General features: G+C 38.3%; 2 protein-coding genes across 7 annotated transcripts; one reads left to right on the top strand and one right to left on the bottom strand.

The window, feature by feature from the left end:
• The first annotated feature begins 4,293 nt into the window (after window positions 1-4,293).
• On the top strand, window positions 4,294-5,699 carry LOC103945230 (protein EXORDIUM-like 7). The gene has a single exon (XM_009355771.3). It carries the CDS (start codon window positions 4,351-4,353, stop codon window positions 5,365-5,367), a length of 1,017 nt encoding a protein of 338 aa, XP_009354046.2. The 5' UTR covers window positions 4,294-4,350; the 3' UTR covers window positions 5,368-5,699.
• A 67-nt stretch (window positions 5,700-5,766) lies between these two features.
• LOC103945154 (uncharacterized protein At4g19900) lies at window positions 5,767-17,953 on the bottom strand. Of its 6 annotated transcripts, none has more exons than XM_048573948.1 (6): window positions 12,164-12,431; window positions 9,812-12,025; window positions 9,575-9,724; window positions 7,432-7,566; window positions 6,654-6,848; window positions 5,767-6,342 (listed from the first exon to the last, which is right to left on the bottom strand). In XM_048573948.1, the coding sequence occupies exons 2-6, from the start codon at window positions 11,182-11,184 to the stop codon at window positions 6,156-6,158; spliced, it is 2,040 nt and encodes a 679-aa protein (XP_048429905.1). In that variant the 5' UTR covers window positions 11,185-12,025; window positions 12,164-12,431; the 3' UTR covers window positions 5,767-6,155. The 6 variants fall into 6 exon arrangements, 5 of the variants coding, with proteins under 5 accessions (XP_048429905.1, XP_048429907.1, XP_048429904.1 ...); XM_048573950.1 differs by having other exon boundaries at window positions 6,198-6,464; XR_007254405.1 differs by lacking the exons at window positions 5,767-6,342; window positions 6,654-6,848; window positions 7,432-7,566; window positions 9,575-9,724 and adding exons at window positions 16,517-16,633; window positions 16,739-17,952 and having other exon boundaries at window positions 11,797-12,025; window positions 12,164-16,433.
• Between the last annotated feature and the right edge of the window lie 1,566 nt (window positions 17,954-19,519).

Raw genomic sequence — 19,519 nt, 5'->3', positions numbered from 1 at the left:
CAAATGGTATGGATTTATAACGGTAACAAATGACGTTCGAAATGTTAACGTAGACTTATAACGGTAATAGATGAAATAAATTTATAACAATAACAAATGAGATATCATTTACTCTAATTGAGATGTCAAAGATAATATAGAAAAGAAAACTAAGCTTACATAGACAAAAAGATATCAAATTTGAAACGGCCTTCAAATTTAAATTTGATTTTTGATATTTCAAAAGCATTACACTTACTTTATCTTAAATATTAGCATATTTACGTTCACTGCATTCAGATCACATTAATTATTCTAATTCTAGTATAATACATTCTACATACCGTGTCCGACATTAATACATACAAAGTGAAAGTATAAAGTAAATTCGTATGGAAGAAAAGAAGTGATTGGATTCAGAACCTGAACTCACACGTACAAAAATATTGGTTTTGTTTTATTATTGAGTATATACCTAAGGGTGATCCCAAGCTAACAAGGTTCCTTGCTTTCGAGGGTTAGGGAGAACATCTATCGTACACAGTCTCTTACCCTTGTCTTGCAAAAAGGTTGCGAGGGTTAGGAGGGAATGCCTATCTTACCCTTACTTTGCAAAAAAGCTGTTTTCACAACTCGAACATGTGACATTTCAGTCACAAAAGAGCAACATGTCCATTGCGCCAAAGCTCGCCTCCTATAAGTATACACCTAACTTTATTATTTAACTTGCATGTGAACTTCCAAATTTTTCAAGGTACACTGCAATTTTCATAGCAATTATGAATCGTTTTTTAAGTAATTGTAATGACACATTAACTAAATCACATAGTTAATTGGTAATGTGATAGGATTACTTACTTACAAGAAAATAAAGATCTTCGAATATCCTTCTAACCACCATCTCTAGATATACTGAAAAAGACAAAAGAACTAAGCATAATCCATTGCAATTATTCTCTTGGGGTGCACTTTATGATGCTGTCATGAACATATATAGCCTCAGATTGTAGTGCACTAGATTCTTATTTTTCTTCTGCTCCCCTTAATATGGTAAATAGGTTTTGATGTTTGTATAGGAGTGCTTTTTATTAGAAGCACTTACTAGAGAAGCACAATAAAAAAAATTATTATCCAATTATTTTTATAATATACTTCTAAGGTCCGTGAAGACTGCTCCTATATGAGTCAATTCTGCTTATAAACATTTCTATTATAATTGCTTGCTTTCTATGAAAGCACACGTAACATGTGATTATTACAAAAAAAGTCTTCAAGGTTTTTCAACCAGTGTTGAAAGAAGCTCTTTACGTACAAATTGTTACAAGTGTTTTTAGTTATTTAAAAGCGGATTTAGAACTTTAGGAAGTACTAGCAGTAGAGTGCCACTCTGAAGGGTAGCTGAAAAGCATTCGGGTATTTGACACTCAATTGGAAGGGAAGACCTTTACGATGATTAGGTGGTAGCAGGCCAGCAATTCTCATAGTTCCCTTCTTTTAAGCTTTGCCCTTAAGAATCCCTAATTTTAAGGGCCGATGAGAGTTGAATATGTGCTATGCTCCCACCTATTGTCAATCTCTAGACTATGAAATACCATCAATTCAAGTTACCTATATATATATATATATATATATATATTCACAAATCAACTCTTCAAAACTCTATTTTACAGTTAAAAACACTTAAAATACTGTTTTGGAAAGGAAAAAAACTTGCATTACACCATTTATTATATATTGATACGTGAAATATTTTTATGTGTAATTTAATTCTTGAAATGTTTTTCGCTGTTATTAATTATTATTAGTGGTTTACACTAATTAACTTGTTGAGAGAGAAAACAATTTGGTCAGAAAATTTCATAAGAAGGCACTATTCCATGCATTTGATGTATTAACTAATGAAAAAAAAGGAAGAACATAGATAGGTCAATGATCATGAAAAGGGAAGGGGTGTAGACTGTAGTCGAAAAGGGAGAAAATTATGGAAAGGCATCACATGCTTTGCTTTCTACCACACCCATCATTCATTGTCTTACACTTGGTTTTGACCCTCATCATTTTGCTTCTTCTTCTTTCCTGTGACACCTTTATCCAAAACCCTAATCACAGTTTTTCTTTGTCAATGGTAGAGAAGCATTCATAAAAAGAAGTCAAACAGACGAATTATAACTTTTATAGCTCTAGAAAGGACCGGCATACAGAAAGAAAACGCCACTTACGCTAACTAAACATGAGTAATGGTTCTTCTACAGCAAATACGAAATATTACATAAATGAAAAAACATGAAAGGATTTCAACCTAAAAAGAAAATCCTCCACATAAGGCCAAACACTAGAGGTCAAAGGTGGCTAGTGGAGCAAACCAAGCCTACGTGAGGGATTATAACAAGTAAAATCAGAAGCAGGCGACAAACAACATTAAAATACCCAAAACAAAACTGAAAAATTATCACCAATTAACCTTCAAAGTCCTAGTTCCACACACCTTCAACTAAATGAGCGACGATTCGCTCTTGAGGTGGACAGCGGACACAGCTGCTCGGTCGGATTCTCAATCGAAAGTAGGCAAATTGACGGCAAAATAGAGTCTTGAGTGCTGGATCCATATGCGTTAGGGATTTGAGGTTCATTTGGGGCTAATGGAAATTTGGAACACAATAGCAAGGAATAGAGAGAATTTGGAAGATAAACAAAAGAGAGGAAATTAAGTTTCCAAATTGAAATGTTGCTCAGGGCCACAACCACCGACAATCGGGGATTGAGGCGAACAACCATCTGAGAAGAGATGGGGTAATCACAGTTTGTCGATTGTTCTAACTTTTAATGAAAAAAAGTATATCACAATTCCATTGATGCAAAACCGTGTGGGACTCTTTTAAGGATAATTGGCAGTGCATAAAACTCTTGATTTTAAACGTAAACATCAAAAACCCTTAAACCTCCGCTTTGAACAAAGAAAAAATTTATGTACTCTCAATTGCACTACCCGATTGCTATTGCACCACAAGCTAGGGTTTTTTCATTTCTTTTCTTCTTTTCCTTCTGGAGTTTGACTCGTTCAGTGTTTCTCACTAAATATTATCAGTTGTCAGAGTAAACTGAACAAATTAAGTAGTCTTTCTAGTCATTGGAAGTTAATCAGGTTGCTGATTATCCAAATGATAAGTTAGTTTATGAGCAAGAACCATAACATGTGGCCAACCGCAGAAAAATAAGTTTTGTATTAAAGAAAGTTGTGGAGTTTGACAATAACCAATGTTTTCATCACACAAAGTATTATACTACATGGAGACAACAGTAATCTAGCATCTGATAGTATCAAAAATTTTTAAACTTGAAAAATTGAAGAGAGGTGGCAAGACGCAAGAAAAATCTAAGAGAGAGGAGAGAGATTTTTCAGTGTGCTTAGATAAAGGTTCGGTGCACCAAGTGTAATAATCAATTGATTGGAAACTTGAAAATAAAACATTTCAATTAATTGTATTATTACATTTGATGTACAGTATTTCCGACACACTGAAAAATTTCTCAGTCGAGAAAGAATCACATATAAAAATTAGTGCCACAATTGTTTTGGGGACAAACAAACAGTTTCTTCTATGATCCCAATCTTCTACCCCCAAGTGTAGGCTAGAACAATTATATATACATAAAGAGGTTGGTTAGCATAACACCTTTATTTTAATATGGGAATAAGAATATCATAGAGCTCTTCTTTTATTTAATTAATTTAGTTCATGACAACTAATGATCTTAGTAAAAAACACACAAAAGAACAAAATTACATAATACAAAAACTCCTCATCTATAGTGTTATAACGATTGAGTGCAATAAATTATGTTTATAATTTTTTCTGTTCAATTTAGGTCTTTAAATCGTTACTAAGAAATAACAGTCTATTACAATGACAGTCGTGTACATAGCTTTTTTCCGTTCAAAAACTAGATCTTCAAATTTGTACAATAAAAAAGAGTTTTGATGAACATGTTTGCAATTTTTTTTTCTTCCTATAATGATAGAAAAGGAAAGGGAAATAATTTTAACAATTCCTTTTTTTCTTTGTACACATTCATGTTTACGTATGTCTCTTGATTCGTTCCTTATTTCTTTGATCTAAAAACCAAAAATAAATAAGAATGTAAGAAGTGAAAAAGGTTACCAAAACAAAAGAAAATGCAAACAACATAGTTATCATTGAAAAGTAGACGAGGACTTGAAATTATGCAAAACAAGCAACAAGTTACAACTGCTCATTGGCACAAGCAAAAATTATAATATAAGAATCTTCACCAACCCCATTATTTACATTCATTGGTTTCTCTCTCTATAAGAACCTCCCACTCTCAGTCTCTCACCACCAACCATTAAACATGCAAAATCTGCAACTTTGCAGTTTCTTCTTCTTCTTCTCTTCCCTTTTTTTCTCTACAATTCTGGCTCAATATTCATGGAGCCAGAACACACAATTCAACCAAGCCAAAAACTATGAGGGTTCATCAGATCTGGTGGACCTTCAGTACCATATGGGTCCTGTCCTTGCTTCTCCCATCAACCTTTATGTTATATGGTATGGCCACTGGAACCCTACTTATCAATCCACCATTAGAGACTTCCTCTACTCTCTCTCCTCTCCTGCCCCTTACCCTTCTGTTGCTGATTGGTGGAGCACTGTGAGGCTCTACACTGATCAAACTGGCTCAAACATCACTAGAACCATTGCTCTCTCCGGAGAGTTTTACGATTCTTCCTACTCCCATGGAAGCTCTCTCAGCCGCCTTTCGATGCAGTCCATCATAAAAAATGCTGTCACTTCACATCCAAGAGCCTTGCCTCTCAACCCGAGAAACGGGGTTTACTTAGTTCTGAGCTCATCTGATGTTAGGGTTCAAGACTTCTGCAGGGCGGTTTGTGGTTTTCACTACTTCACATTTCCAACCCTAGTTGGTGTGACTGTGCCGTATGCATGGGTGGGTTATAGCGGGAGTCAGTGTCCGGGCGTCTGCGCTTACCCTTTTGCCTGGCCTAAGGACTCAGGCAGGCCGCCACCAGGCACACCTGGAGGGAACACCATTATGCGCGCGCCCAACGGGGATGCGGGCACTGATGGGATGATAAGTGTGATAGCTCATGAGCTAGCGGAGGTCTCGAGCAACCCGCTTGTGAATGCGTGGTACGCAGGTGACGATCCGACTGCACCGACAGAAATTGCAGATTTGTGTATGGGGGTTTATGGTAGTGGCGGGGGTGGAGGGTATGTTGGTGCGGTTTCAAAGGACAGATGGGGAAATGGGTTTAATGTAAATGGGGTGAAAGGAAGAAAGTTTTTGGTACAGTGGATTTGGAACCCTGTGAAAAGAAGATGCTTTGGTCCCAATGCTATGGACTAGGAGGAGGATGGAACTGTGGTTAACAGCTGCTTAATGCTTTTGTGCAAAAGTGCTTATGGATCTCTTTCTTGCTTTTGAGGTCAGAGGAGAGAGAGAGAGAGAGAGAGATGGTGGAGGGCCCTATTGGTAAAGGGATTGGCGATTTAGGATGCTTGATTTGTTTGAAATTATTACTTATTAGCGGTTGTCATGGAGACTAGACAAAAGCACTTTCATGCTTTGCTTGTTCTATTTATAGGCTGCTTTTTTTGTAATGCATAATTGATGTAGAAGATGCAAGTAAAGGCACTATTTTGCAATTGTACCACCATATGAATAAATAAGATTATGTACATTCTGTGTGGGGGGGAGAGAGAGAGAGAGAGAGAGAGAGAGAGAGAGAGAGAGAGAAGGCATACATAACAAAGAATCAGACATCTTTCTATATTTCCATGTAAACTAGTAACAAATAGTTTCTTCACTACAGCTGAAACCTGAATTCGAATTCAAAACCTTTAACCGGCGATAATCGGTAGAAGAATGGCACAGACTAGTGATTAAACAACAAGAGCCACCTAAGAAACTTGCTAGAGCGAAAAAAGAATTTCCAAATGCAACAGAGCTTCTACCAGCATTTCACAAAGAAAAGAACTCTGTCTTTTCATGAGCATACAGAGAAGATACACGATCTTACAGCTACACGAACGGGCTTGCACTTATCTTTTAATTATTGACAGGAAGTGAAAACTTGATAAGCTTCTGTGTTATTGGCCCATTCAGTACCGACCAACCAGAGGAATTATGTTAACTCACAACACATCAGTGCATCGGATACAAGGGTGGTCAATAAGCCTGGTAGCAAGGCTCTCTGGCTCTGGAATGAGAGCCGATGTCAAGCTGTTCCAAAAATGGAATGTTAACGACTCATCTAGAATCTTTCTGAACAGGGCATCTTGTTGAGCCTTTTCAGTCTCTGTTGACGGTGCAGTGAAGTATCTGTTCCCACATCAATTGAGTTAATTCATAAAGGAAGAAAGCTCATGGGAGAATTGTAAACTAAAAGTTAAAAACTGCTATACAAAAGCTCAAGAGGTTCGAGAATATTTGAATAAATGCACCAGCATGCATCCAAATATAAAACACGTAAGTGTAAGAAATCAGAAGATGGGGTTTTCTTCAATGCGGGATGAATGTTCCAGGACTGCTGCGGGAAATGAGTGGCGATCAAAGGTGACTTTTCACAGATCGATAGGCACTCACAGCCCACAACACTCCTCTCCATTGGAAAAGAATTCATATAAGATTACCTTGAGATATTCTGAGAAGCAATTGGAAAAAATATGAAAGAAGGCTGCACTTTCAGCTCCAGCTGTCTAACTGATTTATTACGACCACTCAAAAACCTTCGTGCAACTCTTGTCAAAAGATCAGCCCCATTCAATCTCAAACGAGTATCATCATATGTCATATAAAACTCTTTCAGGCACTCCATTATGAAGGGGCTGCATGGAAAAGTGAAGCAAATATCAAAATCCAAAATTTTCATACAAGTCAAATATACTAGTTTATAATTTTCCTCATCAGTGCCACTCAAATTTGTATATAGGACAGCTAATAAATGTACAGATCAATGCCACTAAATTTTCAAATATAACACAATTTCCTAATTTTCATGCGATTCTTGTGGACTCTCTCTCTTTGGTGTTTACCCAATAAAGGGTATGCAATTCGAAACAATTTATGAAACATAAAACACGTAAACACATAGCCCAGTACACACACAAACAAATATAATTATTTTGAAGGGTTAAGGGTTTAGGGTTTAGTGTAATGTCAGGAAGAATCATCAAAAGCTCCTGTTAATGAATCCTAAACCAGTAGGATGGATGAGGTAAAGGGACAGCAGTAAGTGAGAATTCTAGTACTCTACGCAATGCACCGGTATAAAAAGCACACTTAGATAAAAAGGAAAACAAACCTCGTTATTAAAATTCAATGATAAATACAAGTCTGTTCTGATTCAAAATGATTTCAACTGAAATAGTACTTTGATTCCCACAATTAGAGATGAAGTCATGTACATACCTCCTCCTATTAAATGCCATTACAGCACCATTCAAAGAACTTCCCGCAGGTCGATCCTCTTTACCAACAGAATTGTGAAGTGATGATAAAGACTTCAGGACTATGATATCAGAATCAAGATATATTCCTCCGTATCTGCAAATGCAAAGAAATGAAGTTAGGGAGATCTTTAAACTCAACAGAAAAATGTTATGTTTAATGCACCATTCTGTTTGCACATATCAGCATCTAAAATCCAAAACGTTACACATAACCAGATCATATCAGACAGGATGATAATGGCCATGCTTAAGATTGGCATAAAGAACGAAAACTCTGAACCTAAAAAGTCATCACATGCGTTAAGTTTTCCATGATATGCTCATCAGGAAACTTAACTCTTCTTTAGTTGCATCGAGCTCATCTAGCAAAACTTGCAGTCTCTTTAAAACTCGACTGCTCAAGCACATACCATGAAAACTCTGAGCTCATTTATTTGTTAAGAACTTTTTGCTGAAGTGAAAATGGAGCTCATTGATTTGTTAAACCTCACCACTAAAGCACATACCATGAAAACTCTTGAACTCATTTATTTGTTTAAGAATTTTTCTGAAAGTGAAAATGGAGCAAGGAAAATAAAAAACTTCAGGAAGAGGAATTACATTTTGCATAAACAATATTTCATACTTCTCTACACGCCAGAAAAGGAAAAGAAATCATTTGATTTCCCTCTTTACAACAAAAACTTACAGCACACAGCTCTGTTACAACAAACAATTCCAAAAAAAAATTGTACAGAGATGAAATTCAATTAGGAAAGATTAAGGTTTAAACTCCTTTCACAACATTAGCAACGACAAGGAGAACTAATAGACTAATAGTGCCCACTCAAGAATGCTTGAACATTATTGCAAGGTTGACCACAATTGTGCAGGTCCAGTTAATATGAGATGTCAAACTCCATACTAACTTGTAGCTATTCAGCTAAATTCCTTGCCTAAGGTAGTAAATAAAGAATCAACAACCTATGGATAGTTACTACCATCTCACCCAAAGTTGCTAATGGCTGTAGTTTTCTTTTTAACCAAGTAACAGCCAGATAGTCTTCTTCTAAGCTGAAGTGACAGAATTTCTCTTTTTTATTTTTTGATGAAATACCAGATTATATAAAATGGATATAAACAGAAACATAAGAAGGGAAATTTTCCATTATGATAATCTATAATGTATGAAACGACCAACAACAACAACAAAGCCTACTCCCACTAAGTGGGGTCAGCATGTATGAAACGACCAAGTTAAAATATTCTGCTGAATCCTACTTCTACCCATTATCTCCTCCATAGATTGGCAAGGGGTAAATATGGATTTTTAGCCAAAATGGTCCCTGAGATTTGCATAACTCCTCATTTTGCTCCTTGAGATTTGAAATAGATAGAATTGGTCCCTGAGTTTGTCTACAATCAATCATTTTGGTCATTCTCTAAAAAATCTCCATAAAATAAGAATAAAATACTAAAATACCCGCAATAATTTTGGTCAAACCATTTTGGCCTATTGTTTATTAGATTGAGGGTAATTTTGTCATTTTGATCCTTATTTAACATAATTTTTCACCCAAGGACCAAAATGATTGATGGTAGACAATCTCAGGGACCACTTCTATTGATTTCAAATCTCAGGGACCAAAGTGAGGAGTTATGCAAATCTCAGGGACCATTTTGGCTAAAAAGCCGGGTATATATTAAAACTTCTAGGCTTTTAGCCCTTTGTTTAAGTTCCTGCTCTGAACTGGTGAAAGCTCCTAGCCAAAAAGCTGAATGTGATTGTGCATTTAATTTCAACATCAATAATGAATCCTAACGCAACTCTAACTCGTTAAACTTTGTGTACCCTAATGACAAGAAAGACAAAAGTTAGAGCCATGAATTATGCCTACCTAAGCATATCAGATTGACAGTGGTGAATAGCTACGGTAAAACTTAAACTACCATTAAAGTAAATTGACAAGAACTTAGATTTCTCATGCATTATCTTCACTCTTCAGCGATACTCTTTTGTTCCATCCCAATCAAAACGTTCACATTAGTCCCAACTGGATTTAAAATAAAAATAAAAATTGACTGACCCATAGAAGGACAGATCTGCAAATAAATAAACTTACTTGTAGAGAGCAGCAAGGCGGACAAGCTCACTGTAATGAGTAGCATAATACTTGGTCTTTCTCCACTCGGACCAGGCAGAAGCAAATATATGGGTCGGTGTATCCCTTAGTAATTCATCAAGATTTGGCATAGCAACAGCAACTTTGTAACTACGGAAAAAGAATTGCCTCAGTACAAAATGAAAATTAGAAAACCAACAAATAAATGTATCAAATAAGCAAAGTTTGAAAAAGTACCCGTCCTTCAAAAAGCTATTTTTAAAGAAATCAAGCTCAATTGTCTCAGACAACACTAAAACACAGGCATCTCGATGACGGGATAGTAAACTCTCAAGCCCCCGCTGCTGTCTTACAGTATACATCCAAGGGGGAGAATTCCACACCATAAAAACCCTCATCTCACATTTCCCCTTCCTGAAAAACACATCCACAAAATCAGAGAATGATAAAAGCGGGTCCAAACCGGGATAGTAACCCCATCTCTTGCCATCTGCATATATAACACCTGAAAACTCATCCTTAAAGCCACCCACTTGATCCGGATCCGATTCACTAATTTGTTCAACGGTGTTCCCAATCGCTTTATCACTCACATTACTCATGTAAGACAAATTCCTGTCGGTACTAGAATTACCACTTGAACCTGAATTCAAACCCTTACTCTCATTTTCAGCAAGTTCTGTTCCTACACCTATTCCATTTCCCCTTCCATTCACAACACCATCTCCACTATCACTCTCCATTTTCCTACCCTCACGGCCATTTTCCCGGAGCTTCACTTCTCGGGGCCTCCCCGAAACTCCCAGCGGCTTCTTCCCGAGAAACGGGACCTTCTTAAAGTGATTCAGCCACCATTTCTGCAGCACCTTATCACCCTTTGTCAACCCAGTAACCCCAACCGCATCAGGGTCCTGCAGCATTGGATTGTGCAACGGATTCAGCATCTCCACATGGGACTTAAACATCCTATCCCTCCTCAAGAAATCGCCTTTCTTATCAAACCACTCCCCCCATCCCTCCCTTAGCGGCGAAACCCTCTTCCCCACCTTCAGCAATAGCGCGTCCTCAATACCCGCCACCTCACTCATCCTCCGCCGCACCTCCATATCCACCGGCACATCGTCCGATCCAAACGCCACCTTGCTCTTATCCAATGCACTCAATCCCATGTTAAACCCATTGTAATCTTCCTCCCAATCCTCAATTTTACGCTTATTGAAACCCCTCCTGATAACCCCAGTCACGTGATCGAATACATACCCGGAAACCCTAGATTGCGAAATCTCCGATTGGGGGTCGTCCTCATCGTCCACTTCCTCGTCTTTGGGCGTCTCCTCTACGACGTCGTCGAGCTCGTCGATCTTGTCCTCGGTGGCGATGGAGCCGACGTCGTTGGCCTCATCGGAGACGAGGGGATTGGTGAGAGAAACATCGTCGTATTGGGAATCGGGGTTCTGGCGGCGGTAGTGGAAGTGGTGAGACTGGGAGTGAGAAAGGCGAGTGTAGAGGAGAGAGACGGAGAGGAGGAGGAGGAGAGCTGAGATAACGGCGCAGATGTAAACGCCGTAACGCGGTCGGTGGGGCCGCCGGGATCGAATACTTCTCAGCATTTTGGGTCCGTTTGGGAGTTAACGGAATCGGGTGTCATCGCCGCATCGGAAGTGGGCAGTGACAGGAGAGATTTTTTTTAGCTTGTCTGAAATACGATACAGGACACTTTTTTTTTTTTTTTTTTTTTTGGTAAATAAAATATATTAATGAGAAAAATAGAATACAAGCAGCAGAAGATTAGCTGAAAATACAAGCACGCAACAAAGAGCAGCAGCTAAAAGAATAAAGACAACAAATCTAATAACGCTATCAAAGCAGCAAAAAAACACTAATTATTCATTAAGGACGGAATGAACGATTTTCAAAGAACTCAATCGAGTCTAATGATGGACTTAAAACAGTACACTAAATTTAACGCACCATGTTTTCAACACATTAAAGAAATTCTCAGTAAAGATCCTAACCTAATTTGTGGCTTAATGCCCCAAGTGTTTGTTTTTTATTAACAAGGTAAGCATATTTGAATACAAAACCACATAAAGCAATATTAGAGGAAATTCGAACACATGATCTTTCAAAAAAGAAAAGGCTGGAACATAAGACCTTAAGAAATGAGAGTTGAACAAAAAACCTCATAAAAAGGAGTTAAACATAAGACCTCACGACCAGAATACGAAACCTTATAAAGTAATATTATAGAGGAGGAATTCGAAAACAAGACATGTGCAAAAATAAACGTTTTTAATCACTTGTGCCACTAGCCCTGTACAAATGAAATATGGGGATTGAGCAAATGGTCAATTACATCATAAATTAAACCTGAATTTGATCATTGATTTGGATGTCATCACCTTTTCACATTTTCAACGTGCAACGTAAAGGCATCACCCTCACAAACAACTGCAGTACAAAAAGCAAAATTATAATTTCATTCTTCCTGATTCAAAAGATTCACAAATCCTGGGAACATATTTATAAAAAAAAAAACTGCAATCTTTAACCAAAATCAGAGCTTAACAAAAAAAATGATCACTTTACATGCATAAACGTTGCATTCTTCCACTCCACTGCAAGCAACTCGAAAACAGCTAACGGAAGAAGTTCAAGAACGCGGCAGCTTTCATACGTGTATTTCCAGCTCTTCGGTTAGTAACACCACGACAAGCTGAAAAGCCGTAGTACTTGGCTTTTACAGGAATGCGGGTTGATCCTTAACTTCAACTAAACGAAAACTTGAAAAACTATCTGTCAACTGCAATGACTCTCTTTCCTAGAGTAGATGCTGAGGAGCTTGAGCATCGACCGAAAGCTAGAACCTTGTCACTGTTGTTTGTTGAGCCGCCTTCAACTGCTTCAACTTGGCCGTTAGAATACTCCAGAGACTCTTGTTTTCTCTTTTACTATCATCAGTTTCACTATCATCGCCAAACTCAAAATCATGAGCTAAACTATCTTTGTTGCATGCTTTCTTGAGTTCACCTTTTCTGATTTCAACGTTGCTTTTAAGAACATCCTTCTTTTCTTCCACACTCTCAGAGGTCGCACTGTCTGAGCTTTTGCAGGAATTACTGCCGCTGATTGGGAGAAAATCCTTTGCATTGTCCAAATGCTTAGAAGTATCAATTTTAGAGCCGCTGTCGGCTATCTTGAGTACACGTTTTCTAATTATAACCCTGCTTGGAAAAACAACCTTCCTCTCTTCCATATTCTCAGAAGTACCAAAGCTTTTGTTAACATTACTGTCGCTGATTGGATGAACATCCTTCACATCTTCCACATGCTTAGAAGTATCAAATTTAGAGCGGTTGATTGCTCTCTTGAGGACACGTTTTCTAATTCCACAGCTGCTTGTAAGAACATCCTTTCTCTCTTCCACATTGCCAGAGGTGCCAAAGCTTTTGCAAACATTACTACCGCTGATTGGAAAAGAATCATGAGCATCGCCCACATGCTTAGAACTATTAATATCAGAGTGGATGTTGGCTGACTTGAGCTCACATTTTCTGCTTGGAACAAGATCCTTGCTAATTGTATCTTCCACATTCTCAGAAGTACGAATGTCAGAACAATTGCAAACATTACTACCGCTGATTTGAAGAGCATCCCTCCTTTCATCCACATGCTTGGAAGGATTAACATCAGAGCTTTTGAAACTATTACTAAGTATAAAGAGTCGCTCTCCAAATCCCATATTCAGGTCCCGAAATTCTAGAGAAGATTCTGGCTTTGTGAAGCAACCAACAGTGCCAAAAGATGCCGCAGACAATTTCCTGGATCTGTGCTCTTGAGATGGTTCTTGCTTGTCCAAGCAACCCATGGTGTCAAGAGATGCCTCGTACTGTTTATTACTGGATTCAGGATGGTTATCACCAACACCAGAATCTACACAAATAGCAACTTCTTTGGCTCCTCCTTGCAACTCAGAGTTTAGATTCCTTGAGCTGTCTATTACATTACTGATGCTAAGATCACCACTTTCCGCACAAAGTTCTACTATTGGAAGCAACTCCAATTCATTGCCTTTTGCACATTCCATTGCATAAAATGCATTTTCAGTTCCAGAATTTGCTTCAGGTAATCGCAGGGCAGACATCTGAACAGTGATGTGCCTGTTATCATTACAATCTGGAGATGATTTGTTCACAATAGGAACCTTATAATCTGAGTCTTTCTGAACATTAGATTTTTTGTCTCCATATGGGATTGCAAGGCTGTCAAGATCATGAAGAGGCTCCATTCCACCTTCATCTCCAACTTTGAGAGATGGCCCGGAAATTTCAGTTTTAATATCCTGCTCGTATTCTGGAAATCTTTCCATTTCAATATTCTCATTTTCACGACTGGTTTGATGAACCACTTGAGGCGATTCTTTACATTGCGGTAACAACTTAGGAATTGCAAGGTTAGCAATTTGGCTACCAACGTCAAGAAGAAGCTCTTTTAGGTCTTCATGAACCACTTGAGATGATTCTGTACATTGCAGTAACAACTTAGGGATTGCAAGGTCAGCAATTTGGCTGCCAACATCACAAAGAGGCTCTTTTCGACCTTCATCTCCAAAGTTGACTGATGCCGCAGAGCTTTCAACTTCAATTTCTCTTTCATATTTTGAAGATCTTCCAGTTTGATTATTCGCATTCTCATGACTGCTCTGACACACCACAAGCGACAAATCGGTACCTTGCGGTAACAACATACCTTGGCTTCCAATAGAAGCCTCGCAACTTCCACTTTCTTCACTAGTTGAACATATTTGAGATGACACTTGTAAAATCTTAGAAGTGTTTCCATTCATGCTTTTGTCATCACATGGCTCATTCAACCTGAACTTTGGTCTAACCAGCTTCCTTCTCTTTCCATTAACATCTTCACTAACAGAAGATTCTTGTGATGATGCTTGTAAATTCAGAGATATGTTTCCATTTATGCTTTTTTCATCGCGTTGCTCATTGTCATTGAACTTCGGCCTGATCAACTTCCTTCTCTTGCATTGCCCACCCAACAGTCTATATTTTCCTGCAATTTCATCCTTCGCTCTAGCATTGGTATCATCATTACGTTTCAGCAGTTCACTCCGCCTCTTGAAATCCACAAATGGTATCTCTTCACGCCTTTGATCAACTTTATCTTCAACGCGTGTAGTAGAAGCCATGTTTGACTCCAAGTCATTACTATCCAACTCAGAGTCCACTTTGGTCTTTTTATTACTCCTAAACTTCTCGTCATCGTGCAATCTAGTAGGTCGTTTAGATTTTTTTGACTTCACCCAGCTGTAGTTACTCGCACTCAACATTGCCATGACTTCATCCACTGATGCATCATTATCAGTTTCCTCGTAGTCAGCATGCGTACTATTCTCTTTTCCAGGCGTATCTGAAGTCAAGCAAGAAAATACACTTCTTTGATTCTTCAGATCAGAACACATTCCTTCAGAACATGCATAAGACTTGAGATCATGATTAAAAGATTTCTGATCACGGTGGTCCACGCTGCTATGATCATCAGGATGAACACTACATTGCAACTGGCACTGAAGCTCATCTGATGAAGTTACATAAGCAGTACATGGTTCATCATTCAATTTCTGTGCCATTTCTTGCTCAAGTTTTTCTTGTAATGCTACATGATGAGCACGATCAATCACAAAGGACAGACAGTTACTAGGACTGAGAGAATAAGATGAAGGGCTCTTGGTTTCCCTCTCACTACTTCCAATTTGGGATAAACTTTCAGTTGATAAAGAATTCTTCAAAACTGGCTCCCGGGAACACTGTTTTCCAGAAGAATCTACAGCCATTTCTTCAGAATATGCCACCTCTGGAAAATGCACGATGTTCCCCTGACATGAGTGCTCGTAATGGTCAGGGGATGCGATTGGAACATGAACATCAAACTTGGAAGTGGATTCTAGGCTTTGACTGATTCCTTTTGACCCTGTATATGATTGATTTGTAATGGAAGGAATGCCATGTTGTTTATAACAATCTTGAACGGAATTTGAACGCTGATTGATCCCAATTGATGGTGAGAGTGAATTGTTCAGACTAAGAGCATCAGGATCGTAGGGAAGAGTGGCAGGGACAATTGCATCTCTATAAGATGGAGATGCTGAACAAGAATGGCTAGTGATTTGCAGGCCAACAGTCGAAGTTGATTTAGTTTGATCTTGAATCAAAGAACCTGTTTCTTCAACAGGCATGCCAGGACAGACAGGTCTATCAAGACTAGACTGAAAGAAAGCAGGGTTCTCAGTTGGTCCAACTGGCCCAAAAACATTACCTTCACTACTGCCAATTTGTAATTGATTGCCCATTAAACGGCTGGAATCGTCATGGATTACCAGGTTGTTGTCACCTCTTCCAGATTGACCCGACATAGGATGCTCAGATGACACGGATTCAACATCCACATTAAATTTATTCCCTGCCCTCTCAGACATTGCAAAAGCAGCATGCAATTTCCCAACTTCACCTGGAATGGGCCCAAGATACTCACTCTGCATGATCTCCCCAACCTTCTTGTCTACTTTATGAAGATCACCCACTTTATCACTTGCCAACATGCCACCATCTTCTTTTCCATTATTCTCATAGACATTCCCCGGTGACTGAGTCATTGCTGGCCCATTATGATTGTCAGCATCAAGCTTGTTGTTTACGTTATCACTCAATACAGACCTGCCATCATCGACTTCCTTGACTCTACCAGCAGTGTCTACTGATATCGGTTCTCTTTTACTGGCTAATTCTCTCTGCCACGGCTGATATACTAACTTTTGTGAACTGAACAACATTAAAAGCCTTCGGACCTACACATATACATGAAACAATACTGTTAAAAAAGGCAATTCTAAATCCCATCAAGGTCTGAGTTAATAGGAAAGGAGAAAACCTGAGCTTTGGAGAGACCGAAATGGAACTTCCAATTTGAAAAATAGTTATCTTTGATCACGCCACTGAATTCAGGTTCTGACAGCGGATGACAACGCCAAATTGGCTTGACTTTTACCTGCATAAAGAATATAACAAAATATATCCCATTGGAAATTTGAAATAAATCAAAGCATAAACGAAAATAGTGGATTGTTGAACTGAAAGTAGACATTATTCGTACCTGAGCAGGAAACTGCTTTCCTGATGAATTGTATGCAGAAGGCGAATTATTCATTTCACCGTCAGAGCATGCTTGAAAAACACCATGAAGTTCTCTCCTCTCGTATTCAAACAGAAATAGTATCATTCCAGTTTTAACCTGCTTTACAAATTGGCCTTGTGAAGATGGAAGGCCAAACAGTCCCCGTTTAAAACATTCATCTTTCATTGCACTGCTCGACATGAAAATTGCACCGTATTCAGGATATACCCCGCAAAAAGAATCCTGCCCCTCGTCTGACTCCATTGGTGTTCTTGGCAAAAGGCTGCCAAATTCACTATTCAGAGCAACCATAACTATCCCTTTCTCAGGTAATCATAGCAACCAAAACACAGTACTTTGAGCGATATATAATTCCTTGCAGTGACGCATGTCTAGTTCAAATTTTCACCATAATTAAACACAATGTATTACAGCAACGAAGGTACAACTACGAACATATTCCCAAAAAAATGTATCCTAAATTGGTAATGCAGTTTATACACCACTCCGATTCCATCAAAAAGTTCATACCATACACAGATTCCTCTCTTTCTCCACCTCTCTCACTAAACCCTAGCCTAGCAAGTACAAAATTTTCTCAAACTACATACCCTGAATTCCGAAAACACTAATCACTAAAATGTAATTAATATCATGCAACTCTTCCTAATCACTAAAACGGCATTTATTCTTACAGAAAAGTACTTTCACGATTAAATTTGCAAAAATTAGCGCGAAAAACAAACAATTACAATAAAATTCTCGAGAAATTTTTACTGAAACCCTAGACCAGATTAGACAGAAAGCAATGACGAACAGACTAAAAAATTAAAAAAAACCTCAGAGAAAAAATAGTGAGAAAATAGCAGAATAAATGTGGACGCAATCCAAGCATTTACAGAGAGAGACTGAGAGAGAAGAGAGAGAGCGGGGGAGAGCAGGAGGACATGAAAGGACATTACCAGAAGAAAGAGAGAAGAGGAGGAGGAGGGAGAGAGAAGGAAGGACGACGACGTCGTGTGGCGGTGTGGCTTCTCAAGCGTGGTGTGAGCGATCAGAACCTCGGCTCTAAGTTTGGTGGTGGAGCTGCGAGAATATATCATACCACGTCGTGCGTGAGTGGGACCCTCTGACGGTTTTTCTTACTTACACGGGATCCCATACGGTGTCGTTTGGTATTGGAGTGGTGTCATTTCCATTTTTCGTATCTTTATATTTTCTTTTTTTTTTTTTTTTTTTTTTTTTTGGTTGGAGGGAAGGAGGATGACGTAATTTTAATCAACTCGAGAAAGCTCCAGTGGGGACGAAATTTTTTTTATTATGATTGGAGCACAGAGAATACATCATGTGTTTTTATATAAATAGTAGAAAATTTTATTTTTTAAGTTATTAACTTTTTGAATAAATTACATTTTACCTCTTCAAGTTTGGGTGCTATTACAACTTCATACAACATCTTTAAAATATTTCCATTTCATACGCTATTTATCATTTCGTTACCGGATAGCTCCAGGGTTCAAGTTCGAGCTCTTTTGAATGTGCCGAAGGCTACTCTGGTCACGGTTGAATTGAGCCTTCTACGAGGATGATTGGGAGGTTTTGGAGCTTAATGCTGAGCTTGCAGAGGCTGCAATTTTGAATCAGGTACATTTCGGTTGCTTGTAAGCAACACATTTGCGTGTTTACATCAGTTTGTTGTATCTTTGGTAAATGCAGGTGAGGCTTCTCCATGAAGAAATGAGGTTTCCTTTTGTGGTTGAACGGCCGCACTACCATTACATTCCAAGTTGCTTCAACCTTCCCGAAGAAAGCCGTGGGTAAGATGCTGTATGCTTTGTTGTAATTCAACTATTCAATGAATTCTGAGCATTTGAAATCGATGAGGCGCAACTTAATGCTTGTATTCTGATATCTTGGTCTACTTGTGGGATATTGCCAGTGCAACTGGTGAGAGGGACTGAAGTTGCAGTTGCTCCAAAAAGACGCAAGACTGTCAACCGGCATGGTGATCCTCCATACTCTCTTCTAATGGAAAGAATCATATTTCAAGGGCACTACTGCGCGTTCAAGATTCAGACAGGAGACTAGTTCACAAAACTTATTTCAAAGGCATTGAGCTTGGAGTTGTTCCTATTGGAAATTTTGAGTAGAAATTTCATTGTCTCACATTGGTCATTCTCAAAAGGTTTCCTCACTTTATAAGGCTTTATCCCTTATAAAAAATGATTAGAGTGATAGACTTTGGAGACTAAAATTGGGTTCACCCTTAAGGTTGGACTTTGGGATGTACTAATCTGTTCGGATTTGAATAATTATTTTTAATTAATTTCGAATTTAATTAATTAATTATTTTTTACCAACAGACACCCCTCTGAGAAGATGTCTCCGGACAGATGCATCCCTTCCTCATACATGTTGCGAACATGCATAATCATATTATATATACATCCATTTGCATGGCATTTAGAATACAGAAAAAACAATTCTTCTTCTATAATCCAAAACATCCTTACTAAGAGAAACACACATAGAAATTCACCAGAAGTCAATTTTTCCGGTGCTGAAATTCTGACTTGATCGTTGAATCCTGGTGAAGTAGACGTCCGTAGAACTACAAGCATTGAGTAGGAATGAAATTTCTGTTTCAAGGACATTGCGGTACGCAAGCCTCGATCTTTTATATTTTTGTTCAATATTATTTCGTTATTCATACTCTATTAATTTCCTATTCACATTTATTATTTATTAGCATATATAATT

The sequence above is a fragment of a genome, unplaced genomic scaffold (genome assembly GCF_019419815.1).
Source record: "Pyrus x bretschneideri cultivar Hongxiangsu unplaced genomic scaffold, Pyrus_bretschneideri_v1 Contig7, whole genome shotgun sequence".
Taxonomy (NCBI): domain Eukaryota; kingdom Viridiplantae; phylum Streptophyta; class Magnoliopsida; order Rosales; family Rosaceae; genus Pyrus; species Pyrus x bretschneideri.
The sequence above is the reverse complement of the archived record's forward strand: the minus strand, read 5'-3'. Positions and strand labels throughout refer to the sequence as shown.

Bases quoted from the DNA above. Each gene is read 5' to 3' on its own strand.
- LOC103945230 (XM_009355771.3), top strand. From the start codon at position 4,351: ATGCAAAATCTGCAACTTTGCAGTTTCTTCTTCTTCTTCTCTTCCCTT.
- LOC103945154 (XM_048573945.1), bottom strand. From the start codon at position 17,071: ATGGTTGCTCTGAATAGTGAATTTGGCAGCCTTTTGCCAAGAACACCA. The intron at 16,634-16,738 runs GTACGAATAATG...TTCTTTATGCAG, and splicing joins GAAAGCAGTTTCCTGCTCAG to GTAAAAGTCAAGCCAATTTG. The intron at 16,434-16,516 runs GTTTTCTCCTTT...GTATATGTGTAG, and splicing joins TCGGTCTCTCCAAAGCTCAG to GTCCGAAGGCTTTTAATGTT.